At 36.4% G+C, this 12768-nt stretch overlaps 1 protein-coding gene and 1 long non-coding RNA gene across 3 annotated transcripts in view; both read right to left on the reverse strand.

Moving 5' to 3' along the window:
- Positions 1–2687: 2687 nt before the first annotated feature.
- Positions 2688–5747, reverse strand: LOC144209527 (uncharacterized). The gene is made up of 3 exons (XR_013329150.1): positions 5628–5747; positions 5021–5077; positions 2688–3647 (listed from the first exon to the last, which is right to left on the reverse strand). It is a non-coding gene; the product is annotated as an uncharacterized LOC144209527 (long non-coding RNA).
- A 773-nt stretch (positions 5748–6520) lies between these two features.
- adarb2 (adenosine deaminase RNA specific B2 (inactive)) overlaps positions 6521–12768 on the reverse strand; it is a 135429-nt gene continuing 129181 nt past the window's right edge. For both annotated transcript variants that reach the window (XM_077735895.1, XM_077735896.1), the window contains 2 exons: positions 12134–12315; positions 6521–9347 (listed from right to left, as the gene is read on the reverse strand). In XM_077735895.1, the coding sequence (XP_077592021.1) occupies positions 9171–9347; positions 12134–12315 (359 nt within the window). In that variant the 3' untranslated portion in view covers positions 6521–9170. The remainder of the gene's footprint in view (positions 9348–12133; positions 12316–12768) is intronic.

Here is a 12768-nt window from a genome sequence, read left to right on the forward strand (position 1 = left end):
TCCAAATTTCTTTGCCTAAGTGTCTATCCCCCCTGCTTTTTTTTTTCTTTTTTTTTTGCCTAAGTGTTTATCCCCCTGCTTTTTTTTTTCTTTTTTTTTTGCCTCAGTGTTTATCCCCCTGCTTTTTCCAGATTTTTTTGCCTAAGTGTTTATGCCCCCTGCTTTTTTTTCTTTTTTTTTTGCCTAAGTGTTTATCCCCCTGCTTTTTCCAGATTTTTTTGCCTAAGTGTTTATGCCCCCTGCTTTTTTTTCTTTTTTTTGCCTAAGTGTTTATCCCCCTGCTTTTTCCAGATTTTTTTGCCTAAGTGTTTATCCCCCTGCTTTTTCCAGATTTTTTTGCCTAAGTGTTTTTTCCCCCTGCTTTTTTTCACCTAAGTGTTTGCTGTTTTTTGTTTATCTGCAAATGTTTACTTGTGAATAAAAAGTTTTAACTCTGATTGTGACTTGTATTTTTTTTGTTAGATAAAGACAAAAGACATGCATACATTTAAAAGCTTTTATTTTGAAAAACTTGTGTAGAATGAAGTAATTCTTCTCATCACCAGCAGGAAATCTGGAAAATAAAAGCCTCCGCTTTTATTTTGAAAAAGTTTGTAGATAGGTTCCCGCTGGTGTTACAGCATCGTAAAAAATCGAATCTTCTCCACCCCCTGGTGGAATTCAGGAAAACTGAAAAAAAAGGGGGGGTTAGTACAGTTAGTTAAAAAAGCAATGAGAAGGGCTCACCTTTTATTTTGAAAAGATGAAGTAGTTCCTCTTGTCACCAGCAGGAAATCTGGAAAATAAAAGCCTCAGCTTTTATTTTGAAAAAGTTTGTAGATAGGTTCCCGCTGGTGTTACAGCATCGTAAAAAATCGAATCTTCTCCACCCCCTGGTGGAATTCAGGAAAACTGAAAAAAAAGGGGGGGTTAGTACAGTTAGTTAAAAAAGCAATGAGAAGGGCTCACCTTTTATTTTGAAAAGATGAAGTAGTTCCTCTTGTCACCAGCAGGAAATCTGGAAAATAAAAGCCTCAGCTTTTATTCTGAAAAAGTTTGTAGATAGGTTCCCGCTGGTGTTACAGCATCGTAAAAAATGGAATCTTCTCCACCCCCTGGTGGATTCTGGGAAAACAGAAAAAAAGGGGTTAGTACACAGAGTTAAATAAAAAACCATTGAGAAGGGCTCACCTTTTATTTTGAAAAACTTAATAGATTGGGGCTCCTGAGCCTATCTGTCCAGAGGCAGAAACCAGGTCCCCCTGTAAGATTCTGGAAAAAACAAAAAAGTTGTCAATACAGAGTTCAAAAGAAAACATTGAGAAGGGCTCACCTTTTATTTTGAAAAACTTCATAGATTGGGGCTCCTGAGCCTATCTGTTCAGAGGCAGAAACCAGGTCCCCCTGGTGGATTCTGGGGAAAAAGGAGTTATATAGAAAAAAACATTGAGAAGAGCTCACCTTTTATTTTGAAAAAAACTCAGATATGCTCAGGTAGAACAAATCTATGAGTTTTTCCAAAATAAAAGGTAAGACCTCAGGCATGAAACTTGGTCCCCCTTGGGTGGAATTCTGAAAAAAGACATTAACAAAGTCTTACCTTTTATTTTGAAAATAACTCAGATATGCTCAGGCAGAACAAATCTATGAGTTTTTCAAAATAAAAGGTAAGACCTCAGGAATGTTTTTTTGTTGCTCAGGCATGAAACTTGGTCCCCCTTGGGTGGAATTCTGAAAAAAAACATTTACAAAGTCTTACCTTTTATTTTGAAAAAAACTCACAGACATGCTCAGGCAGAACAAATCTATGAGTTTTTCAAAATAAAAGGTAAGACCTCAGGAATGTTTTTTTGTTGCTCAGGCATGAAACTTGGTCCCCCTTGGGTGGAATTCTGAAAAAAAAAACATTTACAAAGTCTTACCTTTTATTTTGAAAAAAACTCACAGACATGCTCAGGCAGAACAAATCTATGAGTTTTTCAAAATAAAAGGTAAGACCTCATGCATGAAACCTGGTCCCCCTTGGGTGGAATTCTGAAAAAACACATTCACAAGGTCTTACCTTTTATTTTGAAAAAAAACTCACAGATATGCTCAGGCAGAACAAATCTATGAGTTTTTCAAAATAAAAGGTAAGACCTCAGTAATGTTTTTGTTGCTCAGGCATGAAACCTGGTCCCCCTTGGGTGGAATTCTGAAAAAAAACATTCACAAGGTCTTACCTTTTATTTTGAAAAAAACTCAGATATGCTCAGGCAGAACAAATCTACGAGTTTTTCAAAATAAAAGGTAAGACCTCAGTAATGTTTTTGTTGCTCAGGCATGAAACCTGGTCCCCCTTGGGTGGAATTCTGAAAAAAAACATTCACAAGGTCTTACCTTTTATTTTGAAAAAACTCAGATATGCTCAGGCAGAACAAATCTGAGTTTTCCAAAATAAAAGGTAAGACCTTGGAAGTGTTTTTTTTATTTAACTTTATGTATTGACCCCCTTTTTTTGTTTTTCCAAATTCCAGCCAAGGGGAGCAGGTTTCCTGCCTATGTCGAGATAGGCTCAGGCAGAACCAATCTCAACATAGGCAGGAAATCTGGTCCACCTTAGGTGAATTTTATGGAAAACAAAAAAAAAAGGGTCAGTACTCAGATTGGGGTGCCCGAGTCTCTGTACAAAGGCAGGAAACCAGCTCCCTCTTGGGTGGATTCTGAAAAACAAAAAAAAGGGGGTCAATACACAAAGTTAATGGAAAAAAACCCTCAAGATTGGTCCTGCCCTGCACCTGAGCCAATCAGTACATAGGCAGGAAATCAAAAAAAAAGGAATAGATTAAAGTATTGTGTTATTATGTTTAAATGAGTCAAAAATGACATGCACTATTGTTCAATAAATCTGTTTTGTCAAAGCCACATTTAAAACTAATATGAATAAAAGTCCAAAGCCCTGAGGTCTTTAAAAAAGTTAAGGGACTGAAAGTTTATAATTTATTTATGTTCAGTTCCACTACATGGCAGATTTTTCTTTTGTAAGTTCAAAAAGATGTGAAAAGCCACAAAGAAACTCACAAGCTGAAGTTACTCCTTCACTTGCCACTACTGGATTTTTTTAAAAATTTACTTCAACAGGGATGAGCCTACTTTAAAGTTTGTCATGTGTGGTCTACACCAACCGCGATAATCGAGGGATTACTGTTTATTCCTTACACATCCACTAATGACATTTGTGTGGGTGACTAATCCACAGTTTTGAGTTATTTAAAAGAATGCATCATGATGAAAATCGAGCCAATTGCGCAAAGCCCTGAACGCTGGCGTTTAAAGATTACACGGATAGAGAAGATCGGAACAAAAGAATGATTTCGTTTTAAACAGAGAGCGATCGGTAACGCAATGGAGCCAATTTGTTTGCAAACATTTTGCGGTCTGCACACACATGGGGCTACATCGTCAACGAATCACTCTAAAGACGAGAACTGGGGCTTCGAAATCCCCAAACGACAACAAACCAAATGTGCAGCATCGTCCCGTGAGAAGTTTGGCAGGATTTCGTCGGCAAATGGTCACTTTTGAGCTGCTCTGCAGTGCACGCACGCACACACATCCGTCCTGCTTCCTGGTCTATCAGCCATTGCGGCATTTGACGTCGGCTATTTGAACTCTGGCCTCAGCCACGCCTATTAAAAAAAGGACACACACAAATATATATTTTTTTCATAATAACGTGCATTAGTCAGTATATGTTTGTGTGGAGGGGCTGTAAATGCTTTTTGGTTGGACTTTAATACTTAAAAGAAGAATACATTGTTTTCCATAATAACTTGCATTAGTCGATAGGTGGGGGCGAGGGCGGGGCTGTAAATACGCGTTGATAGGGCTTTCATACTTCAAAAAATACATTGTATTCATCCTAACGTATGTGTGGGGAAGCTGTAAATACTTTTTGTTTGGCCGTTAATCCTTTAAAATGCAGTAGTATTGCACATTATGAACATTGTGATGACATGCACTTTGGTCAACGCCAGATCGAGCTGTTTGTCAGCAAAGTGAGTGGTTCTTTTATTTACTAGTTTCTAATACTCTACATATAATAATTACATCTCAGCGTCTTCACAAAGGTTCTTACTATTAAAAAATATCAACAGCAGATCAGTTGGTGTTTTCATTCAAAATTTAAATGTACAATCTTTGCAAGCACTTGGATTTGAACCCAAAACCAAAGAGGTGCAAGACTGATGGCTTATCCACTGGTCCACCACCCAGTGAAAGTCCGCGGTAGTACTTGTACTTTTATCTCATTAATTTACCGGAATAATATTGGGAAAATCCTTGCAAGCACTTGGATTTGAACCCAAGACCAAAGAGGCAGGACCGATGACTTATCCACTAGTCCACCACTCTGCAAGATTGCGTAGTAGTATTAGTTGTTTTGCCTCGTTTCACTCCCAGATGATACTTAGTACTAAAATGTTTCATCCACCAGTCTGTCTAACATACGGGTGTCAAACATACGGCCCGCGGGCCGGATCCGGCCCGTCTGGTGGTTTGGTACGGCCCGTAGAAGAAAGCTGTATTGTATAAAAAAAATAGGATTTTTTTTTAAAATTTGTAGTTCTTGTATTATCCACTAAGGGGCGCAGTGTTTTAGTACGTCCAGACCCAGTGTAAAAGTGTTGTTAAAATTGCACATACTTTATTTATGTTCTTATGTTATTCTCTTGTTCATAATATATTGTTCATAATGTAAAAGGAAAATTCTGTTAATAAACATTTTGATAATGTACTTATTCTTTGCACTAATTATTAGTATTAGTGACTAATACAAAAGAAACAAGTGGGCTTATTGTTAGTTCTATGTAATTTTGTAATGAGTTTATTGGTCCGGCCCACAAACCAAAGGGAGTTTGACACTCCTGGTCTAAAGTCAGCAGTCACTGGGATTCGAACCCCACCTGCCCAGACTGCAGTCAGGTGAGTGAACCACTACACCATGGTGGCCACACTTAATCAAATTTAAAGGACCGTGCAAGTAAGATAGACAAATACGTACCATTGATGTGAAGAAGACAAAGTTTCATCTGAAATGTGGTTCCTTTAATGTTTGAAACTGTGAACATAACAATAAAAAACTTAAACCATGATTTTGGCTTTCTATACACAATAAAACCAGCATGTGACCCACAATTCAATAGTTTTTTTTGCCACCCAGCCACTAAAGATAACCAAATACATTCCCATTTTTATCATTGAAGACTACATTCCAAAGGCCTGTTTAATAATTAATTGTGTTCTGAACAAATAGTGAAGCTAGTATATTAAATATTTTTTTCTTATTCACGTTTCATTGAGGAATCCCACAGCCTCTGGTATCAATGTCAATTTCATCTAGTAGAAAAACGACAGGTCTTCAGTGTTCATATGAATTCCAACTTGGAGGAAATATGATATATTAAATTATGGTGCACCCGATTGGACGGCTAAAATAGCAGATAGGCTTCTTCACTTCATTGTTGCAGGTCATATTCACCTCCAACTTCATTATGTGTTCTTCTATGCATAATTTATTGTGGCTGCTACGTGCACTTCCATACTTTCTAATAAAGAAAAGTTTCAGATCTTTGTCATCTCTTTTTACAGACTTTTTTTTTCATTCTTACCTTTAAAATATCTTATTTGATGCAGTTGGGTCTCCTAACAAATGAGAATAAATTGCTTATTAAATCAATGATCAAAATTGCTTAATAATACAATGTGAAGATGGCATATATTTAAACAATCTTTAAAGAATAACCAATGTTACATTATTATATTAGCATTGTTTTTTAACTGCATTAACATATTTTGATGAGGCTATTCAACTAAAATATTAAATGTGTACATTTGAAGATATTTTAATGTAAAATAGACACTATGCAAACAATAAGGTTAACAATATATACCTTAAAATATATCTACAGTGAAAACCTGCACACTTCTGTTTTGCTACACTAGTAAATTATATGCAAAAACAATAAAAATAAATAAAATGTGACCTACCTTGCAGAATTTTTCAATTTGAGAAAAAAAATAGTACTTTACCTCCATATTTTTGCACTCCAACCTCCTTTGTAATGTATTATTCCTTTAAACTCAATATACTAACTGTTATTTTGCTATACTATGCATAGGATAAATATGATTAAAGATGCTGGCATGATGAATTCAAAGCTTTTTATGGGGTCTGGTCATTATTTTTGTAACTAACCGTGACCAGTTGCTGGAGCAAATTGTCAATTATGATGTTTATTGTAGAATGCACAACCTTAGGGGAGAAGAGCCCACCCACCATTTTCCCTTTTTCCTCCTCCTGCAGGCTAATTTGGAGCCTGGTGAAAGCTGCCACTGAGCCTAAAACAGATAACCATTTCTATCGTGTGGATTTCCCTGGGGAAGTCAAGAGGATGCACTTCCAAATCTTTAATATGTCTTCATAATCTCCTGAGAGACAAAGTCCTTTTTTTCCTCTTTTTAAATTACTGGTGCTCCACTATAAAATAAATAAGATCAAATGTCACAATATTGTGGTTTTATTGACATACAGTACAAACATTCATTTTAATTTTGCCACTCAAGTGCATTTTAAAGACCTTATTGGCAATTGTTCATAAACTGTAAATGTACATTATCATTAGACATTTGGGCGTCTCTTATTAACATCTCATAGACGGTACATTTTTTTTTTTACATATGTACATTTTTTAGGTAGAATATTGCCTTTCAGACATGAATTTAATGTATTTATGTTATGGATGCACTTGACACACGAATGAAAATGAGTTTTTTTTTTAGATATGAGATGAAAATCTAGAGTTGATGGAGTGGTTTTAGTTTATGTGTTTTATTTTTATTATTTTAGAATCTACACAACTATTGGTACACTAAAAGCACTAATTTAAAGGAGCCCTATATATGAAAATTGAGGAATTTTAGAATTGGCCAGAATCTACAGTTCATTTACAGTCATTAAATTTAAAAAAAAAATCAAATATGGTGATAAGAACACCACATATTGCAATTACAGTATTTTAAAATACAACTAAAATCATTCATTTGTGTGTCTACCAATTGTTTGTATATTTATAAAGGCTTTTGGGATGGAATCACTTTAACAAATGTGCCTATTTTGAGGACACAATGGTTAATATTCGACAATATTGCAAATATTTGGAAAATAACAAAAGATTAATTTTGATTTTAGACTTAAATTGAATTATTTGTGTATACATTAATCTTTTTTGGCTCAATAAGAAGGCCTGATTTTTTTTTCCAAGAAGGAAAGTGTCATAAAGGGGGATTTAAGTAAGAAAAATAATGATAAAATGATGGAGGGATGTTACCACAAGATGTCACTGTCACTGCTTCCATGTTATTTGTACTGGTCACATCATTACTGGTCATTGTTCTCCATCAATGTGCAGCAAGGCCTTCACAATCAAAATAGGACGACCTGCATTAAATGGGTAGCAAATATATTATTCATTTAAAACATTACATTTTGTTAGCTTTACTAATGTATAGCCTCACCTGAATCTAAGGTCAGGTTGAAAAGCAATTTGCCTGAAATTAAACGGCTGCTATAGGTAATTTCAAGACGTGAAATGCATTAAAATTAAATTAGAAGGAGGAAGCAAATAGATAAAATATTAGGATTGGTTAACTAGCAGTCAAATTGAATGATTTATTTGCTATTGTGAAGTTTGTGAAACTGTTTTGATTGAGGAAAAAGTTGGAATTACTTTAGTTGATTGAGAATTGTGGACGTGTGGAATTATTTTTAATTTTGGAATGAACTGGAATGTATAAAAAAGTTCACAAAATAATTATTATAATTTTTTGGGCGTTTTAAAAAGTCATTTTTGTGCAGAGGCAAAGGAAAAAGTATTATTTTTGCTCCATCTTATAGGAAGTTAGAGTGAGAACCTTGTTGAGGTCATTTGAAAAGCTTCATTTAGACAAAAATAATGATTTACTTACTTAGAAAATATGTTTTGTGGCGTCTTTGGACCAACAAATATTAAAGTGAGTTGAGGACTTCCATCTGTTGTCGTCTTGCGGCCAATTGGAACTGCTTTGTGTCTAAGTGAGATGAAGAGTTTCATTTAACAAAAAAAATGCAAAATAATGGCATGATGGGACATTTTGCTTGGCTTTTCCATATTGATAACACAATATATTCACTCAAAACTTAAACATAACTAAATAAAGGAAAAAATGGGATGTGTTCTAAATAAAATCTCACCTGTTTCGTATTTTTCCTTTTAACCTTTACGGATAAATGAATTCTACAACATCATCAAAATCTATAATGACAATATGAATAGAACCATTGATTGCAGCTCTTGAGAAACAATCTCATTTTCCTCCACAAATGTAATAATCATTTAGCACAAGAGCACACAAAAACAACATCATAATGGTCGCCCTCGGGTCTTCTCTCAAGTATATTAACCTGCCGCCGTGTCATTTTTAAAATGCGCCGCTACGCTTGAAAGGCGAGACTGTGGCGGAGATGGACAAGAAGCGGAGACAAAGAAAATGGGGGAGAAAAAGAGCCTAGTCAAAAGGAGGAAGTAGACCTTATAAAAAAAAGGTTGAAATGGCATAGAGTTGTGCACCTCCACCTTTTTTTTTTATATCCGCCCTTCCCCATTTCACTTTTTCTTTTCCTTTCTTTCCTTCTATCACCCGTCAGCATGACAGGGCCAGTAATTGGACGTGGTGGTCTCTTTGGTTGCTTGGTTCTTTCTCTCTTTCTCTCTCTCTCTCCTCTCCCATGGCTCTACTCCTCAGCGGGAGCCTTGGGACCCGGAAATAGCTGATGACAAGATAGCGGCTGCCTTTCATTTAGCTCAAGGTGACCCCACCCTTCTTTGACAGACGCCATACCTGAAAGCTTGGGAGTGTGCACAAAAAAGATGTTTGTGTGGAAAGTGGACGTTAGGATTAAAGAATAAATGTAGTAATTCCTTTTCATACACGTCTGGTTGACCTTCTAGATTTTGTATTAAGTGGTGGAGAAGATGTGTGGACCATTCAAAACAAAATGGAGACAATTTGGAGTTGGATGTTGGCGTGGTTCCTACCTTTTCTCTAAAAAAATAAAGGTTAACACGTTCATACTGATATACACACTCATATACAGGCACACATTTTTCTTTTTTTTAGTCTGATAGTAGGAACTGTTCCTGCTCAGGTGGTTTCTTCACCCAAGTTCCTAGGCCTGTTTCTTGCAGAGATCTGAACCACTGTTGCTTGACTGTCTGATAGAGACGTGCCGCCATCTTGGCCTGGCCATAAACCAGCTGGCCTTCTTCCGAACAAGATGTGGGGATACCCAGCTGGCAAAAAAAAAAGAGCAAAAACACTAATTAGGTGATGTTAAGCATCATAAAAAACATATTGTAAGAAAATTGTGACAGTACAGTAATACCTTGAGATATGAGCTTAATGCATTCCATAACCTCGCTCGTGTATCGATTTACTCGTATCTAAAAATCAACATTTCCCATAGAAATGAACTAAATACAAATGAATTCCTTCCCACTCAAAAAAACAGGTTATAAAAAATGGAAAAAAATATTTTTATTAGTTCCAATTCAGTTCTAAGTCACATCTTGGCAAAGTAAATTCTAAAATATTGCACCATCTAAGATATTGCACAAATTTATCATATGTTGGGGTACTCGTATGTCAAGATATTACTATACTTTGTAATGAATGGCCTTTATTTTGAAGTTACAAACATTGGCCTCAGTCCCATTACAATATTAAAGGCCATAGCATAAGAGTTATAACTATTATTTGTAAAGGGCATCTATTTTAAAATAATTTTGCACCATTATCCATACCATTTTGAATAGTTTTGGGGGGTTTAAAATGACCATTTGCATAATACTGGGTGCCCCCTAAAGGAATCTGTACAATACTGTTTACATAATAGTCTATTGGTAATTATTCATTTTTTTCATTGAGAAAATTTATAATGCACTCCGATTAAAAACTGCAGTTGAAAATTATAAAGTACTCCAAGGTCCCAGCAAAAGAATTCCATCTCTAACGTAATGGAACAAATGACACTTTTACCCTTGACTGATATTTAAAAAAATAAAAAAATAAATAAAAAATACACTAAGTGACAAAACTGACTGAAATGCTAAAGGTTGCTTTGGCGGATCGACGGAAGACGACGAGCAAAACAAAGCGAATGAGGTGGCACAAATGCATTTAGGGGGGGGGGGCTTTGCAGGGAGATGGAGGGTGTGGGGAGGGGGGTTTCAACAGCTGTGTAATCTCCCCCATTTAAATTTCACAAGCAATTGAACATTCTCGGCACTTTCTATGCATTACTATCGTCGCGAGGGGAAACAATGAAGATCAGCGTGGAGACAGGGGTGGGGGGGCTTTGGAGGGTATAGCGGGGGTCTGAATAAGGAGGCAAAAGTTTCTTCGGGAGATTAGTGTGACTGCTCTTGCGTGGCTCTTATGTGCATGGCGTAGGGAACGCTTAGGTTAGGAAACTGGGTACTTCTCCAAATAATTATCCTTTTATAGTCATTATGCTTTAATGGCCACCATTTGGTGATGAAGCCACTGTCTGTTACATAAAGTTTCTGAATAGAAATCAGGGTGCAGTGAGGTCTGCTGTTAAAGATCCACGGCGCCAGGGTTACCATAACACGCTAATACAGCAGACGCTTGCGGGTCAATGCGTTTATCTACTGGAGAAATGGCGGATGTGGCGGGTGTGCTTGGGTGTTTAGAGTTGGCGTTAAAGTGGGTCTCCGAGATAATATTAGCAATGTTATTGTATCAAAAATGGGGATTCTGTACACTTCAGTCAGGAATTTAGGGATGCATACTAGTTTTATTTTAGTGCAATTTGTTAGATTTTGGCATTAAACCAGTTATGGCTTGTATCACTACTATTAAGAATGCAATCCAAAAATATCATATATATATTGAAATGTTACATACCTCTTTCATGCATGTATTATGATTTTTTTCAAGCTTAAATTACGTTTATATATAGGACAGTTTGTAGTATTGTTGTTGCCTGCTTGTATTTTCTGATGAGTAATAAAAAAATGCAGAAATAATATTAAAATAATACTAAAAATGAATGAATTAAACGTTCAATTTAGGGGAAAGAAAATGAATTATATAGTAAAAAAAATACTTCAAAACCCACGAGTAATAAAACAAATAATTCCAAATAAATATAATAAATTACAATCTTACTAACTGCCAATTGCCCAATGAAAATGGATTGAACGTCCATTGCCGTCAATGGCAGAATATGAGTTAACCTCAAACACTGACTTGTCTAAGCTTTTCTGTAGAATTTTGTCTATTCAATATAAAACTAAGTTCATTAATCAGCATTACAAAGGAAATAACCCACATTATTGCTTCCCAAAATCATTGTTTTACTGATCAGTCAGCACCATGGACAGCGGTCATATCACCAATGCAAACAAGCCACATGTGACCGCTGTCCATGGTGCTGACTTCCAGTAAAACAATGCTCTGCTATTTTGCTTCATTATAAGACTTAAACATTGTAGAAAAGAAAACTTTCTGAAGCAAAAAAAGGGCAAAAACTAAATAAAAGAATGTTCCAAAATGTGTGTGTGTGTGTGTGTGTGTGTCAAAGAAGTGCACTCATGTGTGGTGTTTGCCGACTGACATTGCAACAAGGCCATCTTGATGTGGCACCTGTGTTCTTTGCGCAATGACCTACCATCACTATTCCTATAGACGCGGGCAAACCTTCCTTTGTTGAACTAAAACACCACACAATAGTTGAACTTATCCCACATCGGATTTCCCAGACCGAAATTGCTGAACACATTATCAGGTTTCAGAGAGGTGTTATCTTCACTTTTTTTTTCTCCGTGAGTAGCTCACAATGGAATTCTAACCTTGAGGGAACGAACATTAGCTAGCGAAATGTTCCACGCCAGTAAAATAAATCAATGTCGGCTGATCCACAGTTCAGACCAAAGTAAAAATAAATCAATAAATCGATAAAAACAGGTGACAAAAATCCACCTGTTGACGCAAATGATTCCATCTTCTCGACTTTGCAATGACTAATTCGGAGTGTCTCAGTGTTCATCCTCACCTTGCAGTAAAGTCTGTTCCAGCGTGTGAACAGGGCGTGTTTGCAGAGGCGTGAAGGCATCCCTGAGTCACGTCTTCGTCCCGTGGCGGTATTTATCACCTCCAACTGAGCGTCGCCCAACGTCCAGTTGACGCTCACGCACGAGGCCTTCCCTGAATGCTGGTACTCGGCACAGCTTAATCCTGCAATACAAAGAGAGATATGGCTGAACATCATCAAAAAAACTTGGAAAAATTGTGGATGTTTAATGCTCACTCATACTGTAAATACCCATTTATTTTTTTATACACATTGGTGCTGTAAAATCAGAATTCTTTGAGTTCTCAGATTGAGTCATGTTCACTTTTTCGCCTCTTCCAGTCAAAACTGTCCCATTATTGGCAGCCAATGAGTTAAAAATGACCCTTACAATGCCCCAAAACCAACAGCAAGTAACTAAAAAATAGCATAAACTGACCAACACACATAAAACGGCTTAAAAATCCTCTATAAATAAGTCAGAAATGATTCAAAATTGACAGTGAGTGACCTGAAAGTGCTTTAAAATGACAAGAAGTGACACAAAATGGAGTCTGTGTCTCTCAGTGACTGCAAAAGGTAGTAGAATCCCCTCATCTTTGAGTGCCATTGACGTC

Source organism: Stigmatopora nigra, chromosome 16, assembly GCF_051989575.1.
Source record: "Stigmatopora nigra isolate UIUO_SnigA chromosome 16, RoL_Snig_1.1, whole genome shotgun sequence".
Classification (NCBI taxonomy): Eukaryota; Metazoa; Chordata; class Actinopteri; order Syngnathiformes; family Syngnathidae; genus Stigmatopora; species Stigmatopora nigra.